The following is a 19345-nucleotide window of genomic DNA, read 5'->3' as shown; positions in this document are numbered from 1 at the left end:
ATATATATATATATATATATATATAAAACACAGCAAAAAGAAATTTAATAAATAGAAAATAATTTAATAATATGTATTGTCATTTTCTATATTTTGCATACAAACTCTCAGGATTACAATGCCCCCATCCGTAGGGCATGAGTGGAAAATGATGTGAATCATATACTATGGCCTTTGCAGTCACCAGATATCACTATATACTGTATATAAATATATATATATATATACAGTATTTTGTGTTAAAATTACTATCAAACATTTGCACCAACACAAAAAGCATCATACATCTTAAAAATATTACATGAAAAAAGACAGATGCATTTAGATTTTAAATGTATTTTAATCAACACATTAGCATGAACATGGCATCAGATGATTAAAAAACCTGATTACTGAATATCTCATACTGAAAGATTATTTGACCACATGACCAACTAATAACTTGGTTGGCATGTTGGTATCCACGGCTTAATGTCATTTATGGGCTTTTTCAGGCCACAGGGGAAGATATGAAAAACTCTATTCATGTCATCACAAACATTGAGGAGTTTAATGAAACCAGTGTGTCTGATTTCATAACATTATAGAAAACTAAGGCATCGGAGAAAATTGCAATTAAACATTAAAAACACCACATTTCATGTACTGACTGCATGTTTCGCCACATTATCGCCTCAGTACAATGTTGTGGATTTCTGACTCTTTTCCTTTAGATTCATGCTACATTGATTTCTCATAGGGTGTATTGGTGTTACAGCACAACTAAGCATAAAATCGTGGTGGGCTAAAAATATCTGGCTTGCATGACCCAAATAAAAGTTATGTATGCCATGTAATCATTATTATGTTTACTTAAATTATATTTCATAACATTTCCAAATCTCATGAGGATTACAGGTCCCTGTCCTTGACAAAAAAGGAGACAATAAGGATTCACTGGTCGCAACATTCTCACAGAGACTAATTTTACTTACTAGAAGAAAGATACTAAAGTAAGAAATCCCAGATTTCAGAAGCTGAGTTGGGTTATATACCATAATTTAAATTTATACTGCTGGACTGAAAAGCACTTTTTATTTCTAATGAAATCCATGCAATCTCATCCAAGACTATAAAGTCAATTAATTTCCAGAGTGAAGCAGAGTGTTTTGTCACAGAACCACACAGAGTTTAGACGTGTGCCGTAAACTACGGTACACTTTTAGTCGTTCCTTTTTACTTGTTGTAGTTGTTCCAACTACCTGTGTGACCGCAGGAATTCTCTCAACAACCCGTCTCTTGTGAGCACGGTGTAGCAGGATCCTGTAGACCCCAGTGATGGAGCTCCTGCAGTCTTTCCCCTGGTTGTTGAGGATGTGTTCGGAGGTGATTCCTAGTGTCTCCAGTGCTGCCTTTACCTCCATCTCTTCCTCCCCGAGTTCAGATGGATCACTCTCTGCAAGGTACGATGGGTCTAGTTTAAAGGGCTCCATGGCCCGTGGGAAGTCGACAGGGAGCAGCCACTCACAGCCCATCATCTGCTCCACTGTGTAGCGGTCAGATGGTATGGGTTGCAGGATTCCCCTAATCAGCCTCTGGCATGCCTCTGGCACCCAGGGGGGCAGGATGTAGGCGCCCTCCAGGATGCATCGCTTCAGTTTGGCCACCGTGTCTGCCCTGAAAGGCATGGTGCCTGTCACCATAAAGAACATCATCACACCCAGGGCCCAGATGTCTACAAAGATGCCAACATAATGCTCATCCCGAAAGAGCTCAGGCGCAGCGTAAGGTGGAGAGCCGCAGAACGTGTTGAGTGTCTCATCACGGCGGCTCAGCGTGCTAAAGCCAAAGTCCCCCACTTTGACACAAGAGCTGCTGGTGTAGAAGACATTTTCTGCCTTCAAGTCACGGTGGATGATGTTGTTTTCATGCTGTGGGAGAAATTTTTTTTTAAATGAGTCATGTAGTTTTTTCATAGTTGATCATAACTCAAACTACAGCATGTAAATATTTGGTACATCAAGGTTTAATGATAATACACATAAGACAAAGGACCAGTAGTGTGTAAATAATCTGCAGTAACACAAACTGCCATATGAGATTAAATAGACTAAAAGGTAGGCAATAAAAAAAGGCAATAAAATACATTTCATTACTAACATATAGCAGACAGTATATGGCAGTTAAGACTATTACTTAAACACAACTCTTCAATATAAAATGATATGTCCTGACCATGTGTTTTACAGCAGAGAGGATCTGGGCGAAGACAATCTTGCTATCAGTGTCAGAAAGTTTCCCTTCTGTAGTAATTTTAGTGTAGAGCTCCCCTCCCCCTGCATACTCCATCACCAAGTGTAACCGCGACAACGTCTCCACCACCTGAAGAAGAAAAAGAAAGACGACACGAGTGACTGACATGTCAGAGGAAGAAGACCGGATGTCGGATGGATGCGGTGATCATTGAGAAAGCCCCTAGGGGATCACATAAAGGTCATATATAAATCGATATGAGGGCGGTGTACAGTTTGAGCCAAACCTCATAGAGGCGTATGATGTTGGGATGGTGTAGTTTCTCCATGCTAGAGATCTCTCTGGACAGCAGCCTCTGGGTCTTCTGATCCAGCTTGGTTTTATCTAGGATCTTGATGGCCACCTTGTCTGGTGACAGAGCAGTCAATGAGCAGTTTCAGTGACACGTGAAACTATCATACACACATTTCTAAACCATGTAGAGTAGTATTTCAGTAGGAACTTGAATCCAGAAATAATTGAATATGGAAAAGAAAAGAAAAATGTATTAAATTATAAAAATGCAAATATATTTTTGTTCTCATTGTGTGTATCAATGTGCATTAAAATAACTTTTTGATAATGTTACATACATCATATGTAGCTACAGGATAGAAAATGTGTGCCTGGTTCCACTTAACAAACACAGAAATGCCCCGAAGTGACCAGGCCTGACGCTCTGCTCTGGATAATTTGATGGAGGATTAACTGCCCTCAGAAACCAATTTTCTTGATTATGTTCTCCCAGGGGTCAATTCTCACTTTTAACCCTATCTTAAGAGGAAATTTGCTTTTGTAAATGAGGGAAAATTGCCGTCCTGCAGTGACTTAAGGTCTGAGCAGATGGGAAAGATCAAGTCGGTGAAGATTAAATATGACAGGGGACACAGAGTGCTAAATTGAATCCTGTTAATTTAACTTACCACCTTCTAAATATGTGAGGAGAACACGGTTCAAATTTCAAAAACGTATACAACTTACAACTGCAATAGATCAAAATACTTTAAATACAGTGCACCAAATTTGAACAACTGATATCTTGGCTGTATTCCTTTAAATGATTCATAGATATAAATTAAATAGACCTCGGGTAACTAAATACATTAAAGTTCTTGAGCAGCAAAATGGTGTTGAGATATCTAATTGTGCATCGTATACATTATTCAAGATGGTATAAGGCTCCCTTTCAGCTGTGACATAGCTTTCAATAGGAGCATTTAAAATGCATCGCAGCTCATATTGTTTTTGGGGGGCTAAATGATACCACTTACACACACACACACAACACACACACACACACACACACACACACACACATACAGGCATAGCATAGCACAGACCAGCATACAGCAGAGTACATATTACCCTCAAAACATAGAGCATAAACACACACAGCTACATGGCTACACAGCGACAAACTCATTCTCCTTTCTTTCTCTCTAGCCTTTGATGAGGCATGCAGCAATTTTAGCCGTCGCTAAGGAAACTGGAGATCTCTAATCAATCCATCTGTTCAAGGGCAGCAGACAGTCTGTCTCTCTGTGCCTGAATCAGCCCCCTGGCCAGGCACACACCGCCTCGCTGGTGAATTGCTCCATGAGGACACACTTGTTAGTTTTGCAGCCCATTGATGGAAAGAGCTTATCAGCCAAATTATTACTTAAATCTAAAAAAGAAAACCAGAGCAGAGAGCGAATGGGAGCTTACCTTCGATTCTTATCTTTAAAGATGGATGTTTTTAGACTTCCTTTTAGCAATGACCATTCAGTTAAAATGCCCCGGCTTCTATCAATACCTAGGCAGTCAATCATGTCAGCATGACATCCATATTTAGCTGATGTGTCAAGTCTCCTCTGTGTATGTGTTGTAAATACAGCTGCATTTTCATTAATATCATCTTACCTTTGGTGAGGGCATGAATTCCTAGCTTGACATGGGAGAAATTTCCGCACCCGATCTCTCCCCGAATTTTATAGAAGCCGATTCTTCTTCCCACTGTTAGCTCACGGACGACCCTGTGACCAGATGACATTACAAACGATTTCATACTGAATATTCTTTATGAAACACTAGAGTAGAGCCAACACGTCTGGGAAGTGGAAAAAGGAGAGAGAAATACAACAAATGAATAGTCTAAAATAACTTATGGCCACAAAGGACCCATAAAAAGGTGATTTCTGCTTTACCTCCTGACCCCTACCTTTCATCCTGGCACATATCCAGGTTCAACCTTTCTAGCGGAGTGAGGCGGCGGATGGTGGCTCCCTCATCGTCTGTGTTGATGTCAGAGCTGTCCTGGTGGCTCCAGCGGGTGTACCTTTGGCCACCGCTAACCACAACTGCTCCTCCAATGGAACCTCCGACGGAGTCTCCATTAGACTCCCCGGTCTCGGCCCCAGAAACTGAGTTGCTCCCAGCAGTGCCTGCTGTCCCGGCCCCAGCCTCAGTCCCTTCCGGGCTGCTCTCGGTGGGGCAGACAGCAGTCATCCTGCAAGGGACACCCAGGGTGGGGTGGGTTTAGCTCATGGCTGTGAGCGGTGTACAACTGGATCCACAAAAAGAAAAATCAATTATTTTAGTTTCTTAATACAATTTTGCACCTGTGTTTTTCTTGACAACATTCTGTGAAAAGTGCTTTATGTGTTGGTCTGATGCATTATGATTGATGTTATGGCGATAATGAGAGTGCCTTTTAAAATCTACCCCTTTAAATTTAAACAAAAAGGCATGATAACAAAAAAACTACATTGCATAAGTACTCCCCCCCATTTTTACAATGTAGACACTACAGTGTTAGCATCACATAAATAATGTCCACATGCAGAAGTAAAATAGCTTGCAGAAATTGAATAAAACAAATTGTTATGCTATCATAGATCCAGAGTAAAAGCTGACATAAAGCAAAATCATATGTGACAAAAACCTTGACTTACCTTCAGACATGTGAGCCATTTAGAAGGTAAATCCTTTCAGTGTCCTCGCCCAAATCTCATGGCTATTGCGACAGCTGGGTCTATAAACAAATGTTATGAAGGTGTGTTTTCTTGTTTTTCAGCTAAACAGGACCGAATCCAAAGAGTCCGCAGACCCAAGCACATGCTGCATCCAAAATTCCCAAATGTGCTGCAGCTGCAACCTGTCCTCGCCACAAAGGAATATCAGGGTTCCTTTCAGTTTGTCATCTTAAGCTGAAAACAGCTGCAGTCTCATTGCATTTCAAGACTTTCCCGTAGCTGAGGTTTTAGTTTTCCTTATTTGTAGGTTTTGAAGAAAGGGTGATGAAGCTGGAGATCAGATGGACGATGTGTTATTGGATTCATGCTCACTGAAGAGGCCTGCCGAGCTTTAATGGGCTCTTTTGATTCTCCAGGGTATAAATAGGCCACAGGTTGAGGAGGAGGGAAGAGGAGATGGATAAGGGGGTGGGGGGGTGGGAGGGGGGTTCGGAGGAAAGAGGTTGAACAGATGATATTGTCAGGGCATAGCCATCGGGTGTTGAGTGAGAAAACCTGGAAGGAAGCACAGGAGAGTAAATGTCATTGACGTTTATTTTGACGCACATAGAAGCCCGTCTTTCCTTTTTCTTTTCTAACATTTGTATTTTAATCTGGTTTCTTTAATGTATTTTTTTACCTACTTGTAGGTTTGTCAGATTTTTTTTATCATTTGTGGCAGTTTTGTAGATTTTGTATGGGTCAAGCATCTGTGACATGTGAAAGAGTTTCTGTGCACATGTCAACGCATGAGTGTCTGTTAATGTCTATTGTAATCCTTGTTGAGTTAATTTAGCACTTGAGTCCTGCTCCAAGGACGACGCAGGTCGAGGTTGCCACGAGAGCCAGGATAAACAAATGATCCTCATCACTCTCTGCCACCGAGAGGATACTTACAACCTGAAACACCAGCATGACTGTGATGACTGTCACTGTCATATGCGTGTGTGATATTTGTGTGGGTATATAGGTTTGTAATTAGGTGATAACTGTTTGCTGCTCTGTGAACAAAGCTCTAACAATGTCCCATGAGAGGGAAAAGAAAAGGTGAATCAGAGGTAAAGGTGAAGCCTGATTTTGCAGAGATGTGTGTATTTCTATAATGACAATTCAAATCATCCAAATAAACAAAAATAAACAAATTATGGCGTTTAATTACTCAAAACCACATTTTATAACCACCATGTTTGGCAAAAGAAGAAAATCTATGCAGGAAGTTACTTCGAAATTACACTCTACATTGACAAAAATTTTAAATGGAATATGGAATCACAAGGACTTTTCCTTGAGATGGACAAGAGTAACTGGGCAAGAAGGGCCTTGGTCAGAAAGGTCTCCAAGAACCCAACAGTTACTCTAACAGAGATTCAGAAGTCCTGTAGAGAGAATCTGCCGGAAGGATAATCATCTCAGTTGCACTTTTTAGTACAGTGGCTGGATGGAAACCACTTTGAGTGAAAGTATAACAGCCTGCTTGGAGTTTGGCAAATTGCATGTAAAGGACTCTGAGAGAATTGGGGAAAAAGATTCTCTGGTCTGATGAGACAAAGATTTAACTAATTGGGCAAGATCCAACCACAATGTCTGGCAAACACCAGGTATTTTTCTCATCATCTGGCTAATACCATCCCTATGGTGAGGCATGGTGGTGGCAGCATCATGCTATGGGGGTTCCTCTCAGCGGCAGCGACAGACAGAATGGTCAGATGAAGAAAACCCGCACCAGAGAGCATGAAACCTGAGGCTGGGGTGATGGTTGACCTTTCAGCACAACAATGACCAGAAGCAAACAGCCAAGACAATGCTGGAGTGGCTTTAGGACAAGTCTGTCATTCAGTGGTGCAGTTAAAGCCTAGACTAATAAACTAGACTAATAAATAAGCTGTCATTACTACTCACTAGCAGTCCAAATGTGCATTGGCCCATTGCAGGAAATGGTCCCCAATAAATGCACCAGGTACTCCTGCAGTGTTTGAGTAGTGTTTGCTAAAAACTACAATCCCCAGCTACTTTAGGAAGTTGCTAAGCCTTTTAAAAAATAATCTATATCTTCAGTAAGCATGAAACTGACTGCTACTGACAGTTTAGGGAAATCAGAAAGTATTGACCGATGGACTAAAGCATTCTTTGGTCTCTTCATGGACATAAGGGAAAGTATAGCATGAGGCTAGCCTTATCCTTTAAAGTTGCAAACTGTAATCTTTCACACATCCACACAGTAGAAAAGATGACAGAGCATAGTGCTGCATTTGTGAAGGAGTGCAAATGGTTAACGTAGAGTAACAAGGTGTTTTGGAAGATGTTCTCTCATCTGTCTCTATATTAAGATGAATGAATCTATGTTAAAGCCTCGGTAGGAAATCAAAGCAATTCTCTTTTGTCAGACCTACAGGCTCCCAGCCTTCAAACACCTTCCTATCATCGCACCATGAATATCTAAGCATTGATCTCATGCAGACTAAAAGGACTCACTAAGAGAGGAGAGGCCTCTGCTTTACAGCACAAAGCAGCAGGCCCTGAATACCAGCCTTTTATGTGTGTAAATAGAAAGACTAAAGGACAACCATGCATGAGATAAATGCAATAAATGATGAGAGGAGAGCAGGACGAGTTCAGGGACAAAATCACCATCAGGAAATTGTATTTTTCAATAGTATTGGAACATAGCCACTACAATGTCAAATAGCTTACCAGACACTTGTTCACTGTCCTGCAATTACCACCTTTTTCAACCAAAATATCTTAATTACAAACTTCATGAAACCCTAACCCTTCTTAAACAGAGAGTGGGACACCTCCTGTGTTGAGTAAAGCAATTAGAAAAAAAAAAAATCTGGATGGACTGATATTTACTTCACGTGAAGAGTATCTCCACAGAAGGTCTATAGATGGGAATAGTTACACAGATTGCTTTGTGTTTTGCTTCCACTGGATAACAGATCTACCTGGTTGCTTGGTGACAGACACTGGCCGAGCATGTTTGCTTGTGTTTCTTCAGGATGAGGATTAGGCATTAACTGGCACTGAGTGTCAAGAAAGACAGCACAAAACGTTGTGTTTACAGTGCTGCACTGAGCCTGAGAGTACCCATGTTAATTATGTGCACGAGTGGATTGATGGATTTATACACACACCAACACATACACAAATAAAGGGCTCAAGAGTGTACCAGTGGGAGAATGAAAAACCTTACAATACCCAATACACACCTGTCTGATTATGAATTAAAGCTGAATTAAAGTCATTTTAATCATACTATATGTCAAGAAATTTGACCAAACTGGTTACAGCTTCTTATAATTTCTTAATTTCCTTTATTTTTTCATATGTTTAAAATTGTTTTTAAAATATTTTTGGCTGCTGCTCAGACCAAGTAACCCATCTTAAATGGTTAAAAACTATTGAGGGGATTTTGGTAGAGTTTGAACAAGGCTTAGATATTCTGAAAGAGTGTGTTGGAGCCCGCTGTTATATTAAATCAGCCATCATAAAACTTACAAGATGCTCAGGAAAACAAGAACTGTAAAGTTCACTACTGGGAAGATGCTTCTGATTTTGATGTAGACAGACCACGTTGTATAAACAGTTGCAATTTTAAGATGAATAACATGTTCCAATAGCAGAGCATCTGAGAGAACATCCTCCAACCAAATGTGCTGTACTATAATAATAATATAATTAGAAAACATTGTAGAATTAAAATCATGTATCACCTTGGTCTCCAGTAACTTCCTTATTCTAACATTTTGTGGCTTTCAAATTCTTAATGAATAATGATTAATTGCAGATGTATTCTGTATTGTGGACAAGCACTTCTGTCACTTATAACGGAGCAACATACATCCAGTCTACCCAACTTAGTTGTTTTATGTTTGATTTACTGACAGATCTTAAACTCTAAATCTCTGTATATGAATATTATCACAGACTTATTATCACAAGTCTTTAAGTTTGCAAACAGCCCGCCCTTCATCAGCAAACAAAATCAGCCTCGCCAAGTATGGGTCCTTACTCACCAGACAGTCAATCATTTGTCTGAGGATCCCTAAAGGGAAGGAGGAGTTTGCCTGGTGCACTCTGCTGCTGATCGCACTGCTAGCATCAGCAGCCTCTTCACACACTCACAACAACGGAAAGGACGAGAGCCCATCCACAGCAGCTGTGGATCAAGAATTAGTCACTCTTTCCATAAACGCCTGTCAGTGCCTTTAGTTAGACAAGGAGCTGCTTCTCACATCACCAGCTATGCAACGTCTATCTGCAGAGGAGTTCTTCCTCTCTGTCTAGTGTCTAAAAAGCCCCTCGCTTTGCCACCCATTCACTTTCCATCCATTCCCTCAGTCCAGCCGGTGCTTGTATCCCATTCTCTCTTTTTCACTGTTTTTCACTGCTCACATTATGCGTTCAGGCACAAAGACGACGCACGCGCCAACGCACACACATTCACACACCATCTCCTCAGATAGACACATGCACAAGCACACTCATGTGCACACACAAGCGAGGATGCACGTACATGCATACGCACGCACACGTGCACACACACACACACACACACACACACACACACACACACAGGCAAGCAAGCTCTCTACACAAAGCTCCCCAGTGTGTTAATTGAGACGCACGGCTGACAAGAATAAAGAGCTCAACGGTGAAAGAGCTGCGACAATGAAGACTATGGGCCCTAGGAACAGAGAGACAGGCCTCTCTGGAATCTAAGGGGCAAATATTTCCCATTTCCAAAAAACAGGGTGACCTCTAAATCCCTTCCCTCTGACACACTGAGTCCAAACCAAAGCTGCACAGACCTCTACGGATGCACTGAAACTGACACAATACCTGGCTTTGCAAATGGTCAACTGAATACATTAGTAGGACGCTAATAATCTTTCCATGAATAATTATATATATATATATATATATATATGTATATACATATATATAGTATTTTGTTTTATGTTTAACTTTTTATGTATTTTGACTCCTTCTTATTCATCAGGGCCATTTGTGTAACGGAAATGTACAGCACACACTGTTATTCTCAAAGCCTGGCGATACACATACTACTGCATAGTTCCCAGTACATCTTGGAGAGCGACGAAGAGGTGTAGATGTCTCTGAGGCCTTAACAAAGTTACCATGACACTGTATGCAGGAAGAACAATAACATAACAATGCAGAAGACACTGTAAATCCTGCGTCTGGTGGTTGAAATTGAAATGTTGTTTGGTCATTCTTTTTCCTCCTGCTTTAGAGAGCCGTCTGAGTTTACATGTTATTCACTGTCTGCTCTTCAAAGGGGTTTTCATCAAAGAAAAAACAAAACACATGAAGCACAATGTTTCATGCGCTCTGGCCATCAAAAGAATAAAAAAATCGGGAACAAATTTCATTCCGGCAGAAACAAACAGGCCCCAAAAAGGACTATTTCTGCTTCTTAAATATGGAAATATATTCAGCTTCCAATCCAAGCCGACACTGAGAGGCATGATTAAGGCAGACTTGAAAAGATTACCTCTGCAATGCGATACATTGAATACATACATTAATTTTACAATTAGGTAATTTTTCACATGGCTTCCAGTTATTTACTTCTTGAAACAGGACTAAATATGGAGCATCCTGATGGCTCACTCATTTGAATTAGATGTGCAATGCAGGGCAATTGGGAAATCCAAACATGGCAGCTGAGTCATTCAAATCTCCACCCTCTGTCTCTCTTTGCTATCAGCAAACACAGAAAGCATAAAATGCAAATAAATCCGCCAGTGTGTATAACCACTATAAACAGTTCTAGTTTCAAGCTGTTTACTTTCCTGCTCTGTCCTTATAGCAACAGGCAAGTTTTTGGAATAATTCAACAATTTGTCTCTGACAAACACCCTCGTAATATGTGTCCGTATAAATCTTTGCTGAATTTGTCCTAATAAATCTACTGCACTCCTTACAAGCAATCTATTGCTTCCAACTGAGGAAGATGATAGTAGCAGTCAAGCCTGCTAAAAGTGAGTTATGTTGGATTCTGCATAAAGACAGATAAGACCCCATTAGGGTGCAACAGGTGCTAGAGCCAGAAGCTGTCCATTCATAGTCTGGTGTCCTCTAACTTTGCCTGATCATCACAGGGAAAAGAGGTTAAGCACAGTCATTGTGGATCCCCCCCAAAGTTGCTCTATTACACTGGCGTGTGCGTGCGTCACGTGCGTGCGTAAGAGCCAGGTGATACACATTGACCCTTCACAGAAGTGATGCATTGATTTAACGTTACAAAATAGGACAATACAATAATAATAAAACGACATTATGACATTATTTTCACATTATAAGATATTAAACTTCATTATCTAATGTAATTTCAGGCTATATGACACGAGTTCTAGCACCTTTATACATTTATTTACCAAATATCACCGGGATATGTTTTGTGACTGCAATGTGTTAGAATTTAGAAATACGTTTTTCTTTTTACGACAACAGGCGAGATTTCCAAGCCGAAAGCTCCTTTCGCGTGAATAAATCTTGAAGTGCATCAGTTAAGTGATTTGTCTATCCGCGTTCAATGACAGTCAACAGTTTACATCCCCTCGCGCAGCAGGCCATTCCCTATATGAGCCAGCGCATTTCTTATCAAATCAGGACAAAAAAAGAACCCAAATGTTACATTCATGAATCGGTCTTACTTGGGTGACTCTCTTCATGGACCTGTGGCGACATGCATTACCGACCTCGCTGTAAAACCATCCTCTCCGGTGCCCGGTGACATTGAGCGCACTGTCTCTGCTGCAGCTGCTCCCCGAGTTAAGTCTGTTGTGAAGAAGGAATCTGCGTGACGGGCAGGTGCAATCGACGAATCAGCGGCTGCGAAGAAGAGCCCACCGCGCACCTCTTACCCAATGAGGAGCAAGAATTACAGATGGCGAGCTGCAGGATCACTTCAGTTCAGTACCACAGGAGCTGTCCAGGGCAGAGTGCAGGCAGACACAGCAGGTAACTTAACCCTGTGTGTGTCACGCACCATGCTCACGGGTCAGGCGTGTTAGCACGGCAGAGGTTCGAGATGGGGCCAGGGGCTCAGTATTAGGCTTCTATTCTAGTGTTCTAGTTGCTTATATAGCACATAAAGGCTATTTTTTTCAATATTAAGTTTGAGTTCCTCTTCAAACTGAGTTCACATTGTAAATACTTAAGTAAAGCTACTTGACAATAACAGGCCTCTGCGCAGTAGGACATATAGTTAGGCTGCTAGCTAGCTGACAGGCCCAGCCTATGTAAGTATCGCTAGATTCACTTTTGTACTTTTTCAGTGTGATAACATGAAAAGCAAAGAGCAGCGTTTATGTGTTTGCCAGGAATTGTGGCAGTGGCACGTATTCAGTGAATATAATTACTTTCATGTTACTTATAGATTAATCTTATTCGTCAATTGTAAACAATCAAGTCAAAATGCAACTATGCACTGGACTAATCCGTAATAGACTGAGATTTTAAATCCTTGGGATTCCTCAACCAGTAGAGCTGATGAGCTACAATGAAGTATTATATATTATATTATATAGTAGTATAACTTTATTGCTCAGTACAAATGTTAGACCAGCATGTTCATTTTATTAGTATGGGGAAAATAGCCTTCCAAAATGTATGCCTTATGAGCATTTGTCTGCACTACAGCAACCGCCCTTTTTAGCCACTTGGGGGCAGTGGAAACAGGCTATATAAACACAACATTGACACAATCAGTCAATGTTAAAAGGGTGAACTTGCTAACAAAGAGCTGTGTGCAGATGCAACTCTAGCATTTGTTTTGAGCTGTGTTTCTGGTTTTCCCTTCAGCTTTGCACTGGTTTCCAACACCTCCAGAGGGAAATATGTTTTTTTGCTGCTAAATGCTCCGCTATGTTCACCAGCTAGTAGCTAACTTTGTATGTGTCGTTTTGTGCTGGGCATGTAGTGTACAGTGGGTCTGGGACGAAAATCAAGACAGCAAAGTTGCGGCTACTAAACCAAACAAATGAGCTGAAAGACAATCAAAAATTCACAATAAAGACAAAAACATTTCAAAATGTATCTGGATACTAAGATATTCAAAGACTCCATAGATGGATGCAAAACTTTTAGCCCATTTTGGAAACGAATTTTATTCCATATCTGGGTTTTTTTTTCCTACAAAAACACCATTAGTCAGTATGAAAATAAGCTTGACGAAAACTGTGGTATTAGCAGTGAGGAGCATCAGCACCATACAACAACTGTTATATGAGCTGCAATGAGAACATTTCATTCATTGTAAAATTGTCTTGGCAAGTGACCCAAATTAAAAGAACAAAATATAAATCTGAGGTATAATAAGGACACAAAGAAAAAAAAAAAAAAAACATGAAAATGGATTGATGAAGCACTGAAAAGTCATCAACAAAATAGGATATGATGGCAAACAGCTTTAACATAAATACAGCATCATTAGCAGGGAGTTATGTATCTCTGTTCATATCTCAGAGTTCAACGAATGATGTTTGCGGGAACTGAGTCATTCGACGTGTTGGCAGACAGCAGGACATACTGAGGTGACATGCTGTATCCCACATGCAGTGTTTGTTCTGTATCCAAACTAAGATGTCAGCTACAGGATAATGCAGCTGCTCAAGACTGTAAGTGTGTCCCGCAGGTCATTTAACACAGTCCTTTTCACATTCTCATACAACCACTGCGTGTTCTGCTTCCTCAACATTCACCATCTCCCCCTCCATCGCCACTTCCACTTGAGAGTTCACCACGTGCTGCCCATCAACTTCAGTTGTGGTCACATGTACCACCTGGATCTGCACCCCAGCCTGCTTTAATCTCTCCACGTCCTCCTCACACATCTCCGCCACCCCTCCATCCTCCACCACAACTGTTGCAGTCTCCTCCATCTCCATCACATCTACAGGCTCCACTGTGACATGTTCCACCTGAATTCCATCATCCAGCAGCACCGTTTCAGCTCCTTCTATGCTCTGTGTTGCTATGGCGAGGGTGGCAGTGGCGGCCGAGTCAGTAATAATCAGTTCTTCAGTAGACTTGTTGTCCTCGATGGAATGGACGTCTTTCAGGTGGGCCTTTAGCTCTTTAGGGTGGGTGAACCACATGTCACACATGGTACAGTGGTTGGGCTTGACTCCTGTGTGGCTCACAAGATGGTCTTTGAACTGGTCCCAGCTGTTGAACACACTGCTGCAGACCTGTTGGAGGTGGTACAGCAGAAAACAGTAGGTCATGGGAAAATGTACATTGCAAATTAGAAGAATAGAGAGGACCATCATCAAGAAAGGATCATCAGAATTCTTTCTTTTGAGTAACATAGGAAGTGAGCTGATAAAACATACTACATAGACATACTAGACGATCAGAAGATTTACCAATTAATCATGAGGGCTAAAAACACTGATAAATATCCATCACAATATATAAGATAGTAGTTCAAGTACAAACTGTGGAACCATCAATGACATTGTTTGAAAAATTACTTCTACAATTAATCAATTATATAAGTTGCCCGTCCTTGCAGCTCAAATTTACTAATACTCAGTACATGCATATATTCAATATTAACTATTAAGCAAACTCATGACTGAGACATTCTTACCGTGGGGCAAAGAAAAAAGGCTTACATTAAATCATGTGAATGAATGTGGTGCTACTTTGATGCTAATAACAGTTTATTCTGTAGCAATAACTTAATTGTTACCCATGACAAATCACCAGAATTTAAGAAACTGTATGACAGTAAAATCAGTACATACAGTATTAGAACATTAAGCAGTACATCAGTCTGCATACTAAAGGAGGCATGCATCAGAATGTCTGGGCATAAGGTCTTAAAGCTTTTAGCGAATAACTACATTTACGTTTACATAAGGAGAAAAAAGTATTTGGACATAGCCTTTTCTGTCAATACTGCACTGGCGTGGGAGTTTTCGATGGCCATGATTCTGGACAAAGTGTACCTGGCATTCATAGAGTTTCTTGCGTCCTTTCTTGGCTCCAGCCCCATTCTGACAGGCTGCCATATGGCACTTCAGAGTGCTGTTCCTTGCAAAACGCTCATGGCAATCTGGACACTCATAAGGTTTTTCACCTAAAGATGAACACAAAAAACAAACACGTATCTCAAGACATGTAATGTCACATCTGCCGTCAGTATTTGTCTGTGTACTTTTCACAGGAAAAAATTGAGCTCAACCACCTTTATTTCTCATTCTCACCTGTGTGTTTCCGCAAGTGCTCTTTAAAGTGGCCGAAGTGGTCAAAGTGCTTCTTGCAGTATTCACAAATATGCACTTTCTTTTGGGGTTTTTGGTTTCTAGACAGCTCCTCTACATCAAAATGAAATGTGCTGATGTGCTGCTTCAGGGCACCCTCCCGTGTGTAGGCTTTACCACAGTGGTTGCACACATGCGGCTTTTCTAGTGAGCCCAGGTGTGTTTTCAAGTGCTGCTTGAGGTGGTAGTACAACTTGAAGCTGCGGTCACACTTGTTGCAGCGGAACATGTTGTCCACTTGGGAAATCTGAACCTCTACGATCTCAACATTCTCCAGCACCTTGGAGGCAGTCACCGTTTCTTCCTGATACACAACCTCCTGCCAAACACAGAAATAACAAACTTTTGTGTTAATCTTTTCACATGTAGGACTCCACAGTTTACCAGTTAATAAGCCAGAGGAACATGAAACTCAGTTTTTAATGAAAAAGGGATAATACCTCTTCTATTCCTCCCTTCTTCATCACCTGTAGCGTAGGTTCCCCTTGCTGATATTTGCTAGTTATGTCAGCAAGAAGAGCCAAAGCAGAGTCATCTGATGCCGCCTGAGCATTCTTTGCTGCATCAACCACCTCCTCCAAGCCCGACTCCTCCACTTCAATGGCCCCTTCCCCTATCACCTCAATCTCCACCTGGAGAACATTGAAAATACTCAGTCCTGCCACTTAAAGGTCACTTGTGTTCATTTCATACATTAGACAGTTGTATCACCAAGAATGAATTCTATTAGCAGAAACATGCAGGCTGTCACTGAAATTTCAGCCATTTGTAATGTCCAGCACTTTGCAAAGAATTATACCATCATACTGACCTGTTCTCCTTCCACTGAGGGTAGGGTTTCTGTAATTACATTAGATGTCTCAGCAATCTTCCTCTTTTTACCTTTGCTCTTTGCCATCACTGAAGCATTCTCATTTATCCTACAAGACAAAATAAGCTCTTGCTGAGAGGTAACAATGTGTATACTTTGCAGTCTTGTAACAAACTTCTGTCCACCTCATAAAGCACTTCACCAGCACATTCGTAAAATACATCAATTAAACTCTGAGAGTGACACAATTTAACGTCTTCAGCAGCGAAAGGTGACAGGATAACTGTGTGCAAGGCTCACTTGTTGTTGAGCGCCTTGATGGCTTCCTGCATCTGAAGGTATTCAGCAGCCTTCCAGACATCATAGGCTTCCTCTTCTCCAGCTACAGCTAGTGTGGCTGTGTAAGTGAACTCCATCAGCTGGCTAAAGGCTGTGTTGCTCACTCCTGTTAGAATATTACAGAGCAGCAGTGGTGAGTAAAAGCTGTTCTATGTAAGAAACACAGGAAAATATATCTCATATTTGGAACATAAAACATATTCAGTTTGTAGCTCAGCCATAACTACTGAAAATGTTTGGTAACACCTATTGTAATATATACCGCATTATGATGAATAACATAAAATCTGGTTCTATTGCCACTTTCATTTTAATACATATGCATTAAGACTTCCGTTTTCATAATTTCCATAGTTTATGACATTGTTCCAATCAATAAGAGCTGGGGATGTGATGATTCTTTTAGAAATAGCAACAGTAGGGGAAGAAAGTAGAAACCAAAGGAGTAACACAAGTGTTCAGACATGTTCTCAAAGAAACTCTAGAGCAAGACTGATAAACCTGCCAGGCTGATGTGTCAGCCAGTATGAGGTTATTATGGATACGTTGACAGAAGTCTGTTTTGGGATATTACCTTAATCAGCATTGTTTTCATATCAAGATAAGAGGTTTTAGTCTCATTTTATTTCCTCTAAGGAGAAATCTGACTATTGATTTTCTAGAATTTAAATGAAGAACAGAATACCTTCTATCTCCACTAGTGGCTCCTGGGTAAAATCCTGGAAGAACTTGTGGAAAAACTGACTGCATGCTGCCAACACTGCTTTATGGGCTCTGAACTGATGCCCTGCAAGAGGAAAGAAGATGTGTTGCTTAGCAATTAAATTAAGGCATCGTGAAGATGACCTACAATGTATGCCTACTTACCGTCCACTATTAGAGTAATGTCTGTGAACTGGTCCAGCTGTCTTTGTTCATTAAGTTTGTCCATCATGACTTTGTAATGTGCTGGGTACTCGCTGCCTTCATCCAATTCCCCCTCCATTTCAGCCGCCATTAGTTACCTGATCCTTCCCTGCATGGAACCGAGGAAAATGGACATGCAATTCTGCATATTAATTGACCTTTGACTTTATTTTACAAGACAGTAGACAATCTGATCGAAGTAAAAAGTAGACAACTGCTGCACCTCCATACATTTTCCCACCAATCTATCTACATCACATTTCCTGGTCTTTGTGGTTCCAGTTTCTTTGCCAATAGCAAGTAACCCTTTAAAAGTGGTTTCAGAACAATTATAGTTAAACATTTCACAGTGAAGGCTCAGATACAGAAGAACCAGAAGTTTCAGATATATGCAGATATATGCACTCACGGTTTGCAATTGTGTTAAAGGAACCACATTTCATTAAATGTTAAGCAAACGCCAAAAAGCATTTTGAGTGCTGCATCACCGAATTTGCAGTTTTACAGCTGTCAGAGTGGCATCTGAACAAAGAATGAAGACTGCAAATAAAATTGCATTGGGTGCAAAATAAGGGAAATTATCAGCGGATCAAAGCTGAAAAGGCTTTACAGAGTAACAACACTGCTCAGAACGAGGAAGTCAAGGCAAGGGCCCATGAGAACCACACCATTTGTAAACCTGGTTAAACGTATTTCTTGCCAGAAACATCAAAATGAACACTAAGAACAATCATATATTTTAAGAGTGGATCTTAACGTGCCACACGAGAATATAATTCAGCCCATGATCCGACACATGGAGCTCATTCAGGTAACAGCTTTGCTAGTTCGGCTCGATGTTAGCTTAACTAGCAAACACAATTCCTCAGAACAAAACAAGCCATTTTACTTACCCGACAAGCCTACATAACCAAAGCGCAACTTATCAGGACTAGATATACCTATGTAATCGTTTCGATACTGGAACATGAAGGGAATAAACATGTTATAACCCCAAAGTGTTACAGGTAACGGGCCTCTTAGCACGCTCGCCATTTCGCGTTTGACAATCAACATTACGTCATCAACCCGCGCATTAAAATACACTTTTCCCATACAGATTTCCTAATTAAAGCCACCGTGGGTCAAAGAACGCGTTTCAAACCATCGCTTTACATACCTCGAGTTTGGTTACGTTGTTTCAGAAAGTTGTTCTACGATAATATTTCCCTCGACGCATGTAGCGCTGTACTAGACTCGTTGCTCCAAAAAGGGCGGTCGTTGAAGCCTCCGGCCTCGGCTTCCCAGAAACCCTTGCAAAGTCCAGGACGCTGAGGAGCGTTGCTTAGTGACAGCATAGAGTGACAAGTGTTTACATGTTTTAGTGACGAACAGCTGCTTTGAATCAGGCAGACAAGCACTTACCAAAAGAGGGTTAAAGTGTAGTCACATTTAATTTATATCACTTGCAACTTTTTCTTGTGAAGTAATAACAATGTTGATGTGATCCGTGCATGAAGTATAGTTATTCTGCATTTGCTCACATTCTAAAACGAAAAATGCCAGCTAGGAGACATGGGGGTGTTTCATAATTTCATTGTCGTGCTTATGCTAGTGCAATTTTATGTCCCCCGTTACAGCCAGTTTCCAGCTATACTTACATACAAGTAAGAAAAAATTGAGCTCTTGGGCAAAACCCAGCAATTGTGCATCAAACATACAAGAACGTCACAAAACCCAAGTAA

At 40.8% G+C, this 19345-nt stretch overlaps 2 protein-coding genes across 6 annotated transcripts; both read right to left on the bottom strand.

The window, feature by feature from the left end:
- Positions 1–320: 320 nt before the first annotated feature.
- On the bottom strand, positions 321–12084 carry nim1ka (NIM1 serine/threonine protein kinase a). 2 transcript variants are annotated; one of them, XM_056377447.1, is made up of 7 exons: positions 11948–12084; positions 5205–5780; positions 4472–4816; positions 4174–4286; positions 2519–2640; positions 2215–2361; positions 321–1910 (listed from the first exon to the last, which is right to left on the bottom strand). In XM_056377447.1, the coding sequence occupies exons 3-7, from the start codon at positions 4756–4758 to the stop codon at positions 1152–1154; spliced, it is 1428 nt and encodes a 475-aa protein (XP_056233422.1). In that variant the 5' UTR covers positions 4759–4816; positions 5205–5780; positions 11948–12084; the 3' UTR covers positions 321–1151. The 2 variants fall into 2 exon arrangements, with proteins under 2 accessions (XP_056233422.1, XP_056233421.1); XM_056377446.1 differs by lacking the exon at positions 11948–12084 and having other exon boundaries at positions 5205–6454.
- Positions 12085–13376: 1292 nt separating this feature from the next.
- znf131 (zinc finger protein 131) lies at positions 13377–18909 on the bottom strand. 4 transcript variants are annotated; one of them, XM_056377336.1, is made up of 9 exons: positions 18781–18909; positions 17583–17730; positions 17401–17502; positions 16677–16821; positions 16377–16485; positions 16006–16197; positions 15509–15884; positions 15251–15381; positions 13377–14485 (listed from the first exon to the last, which is right to left on the bottom strand). In XM_056377336.1, exons 2-9 carry the CDS (start codon positions 17710–17712, stop codon positions 13958–13960), a joined length of 1713 nt encoding a protein of 570 aa, XP_056233311.1. In that variant the 5' UTR covers positions 17713–17730; positions 18781–18909; the 3' UTR covers positions 13377–13957. The 4 variants fall into 4 exon arrangements, with proteins under 4 accessions (XP_056233311.1, XP_056233312.1, XP_056233313.1 ...); XM_056377337.1 differs by having other exon boundaries at positions 17583–17725; positions 18781–18885; XM_056377338.1 differs by lacking the exon at positions 18781–18909 and adding an exon at positions 18515–18739 and having other exon boundaries at positions 17583–17725.
- Positions 18910–19345: the final 436 nt, after the last annotated feature.

The sequence above is a fragment of the Seriola aureovittata genome, chromosome 5, assembly GCF_021018895.1.
Source record: "Seriola aureovittata isolate HTS-2021-v1 ecotype China chromosome 5, ASM2101889v1, whole genome shotgun sequence".
NCBI classification, from domain to species: domain Eukaryota; kingdom Metazoa; phylum Chordata; class Actinopteri; order Carangiformes; family Carangidae; genus Seriola; species Seriola aureovittata.
Note: the sequence above shows the minus strand (reverse complement) of the source record. Positions and strands in the feature narration are given on the sequence as shown.

Excerpts from the sequence above, each read along its gene's own strand:
- nim1ka (XM_056377447.1), bottom strand. The coding sequence starts at position 4,758 with ATGACTGCTGTCTGCCCCACCGAGAGCAGCCCGGAAGGGACTGAGGCT. Across the intron at positions 4,287-4,471 it reads GATATGTGCCAGGATGAAAG|GGTCGTCCGTGAGCTAACAG; the intron begins GTAGGGGTCAGG and ends ATCTGGTCACAG. Across the intron at positions 2,362-2,518 it reads ACATCATACGCCTCTATGAG|GTGGTGGAGACGTTGTCGCG; the intron begins GTTTGGCTCAAA and ends TTTCTTCTTCAG.
- znf131 (XM_056377336.1), bottom strand. The coding sequence starts at position 17,712 with ATGGCGGCTGAAATGGAGGGGGAATTGGATGAAGGCAGCGAGTACCCA. Across the intron at positions 17,503-17,582 it reads CATTACTCTAATAGTGGACG|GGCATCAGTTCAGAGCCCAT; the intron begins GTAAGTAGGCAT and ends TTCCTCTTGCAG. Across the intron at positions 16,198-16,376 it reads CCTCAGTGGAAGGAGAACAG|GTGGAGATTGAGGTGATAGG; the intron begins GTCAGTATGATG and ends AATGTTCTCCAG.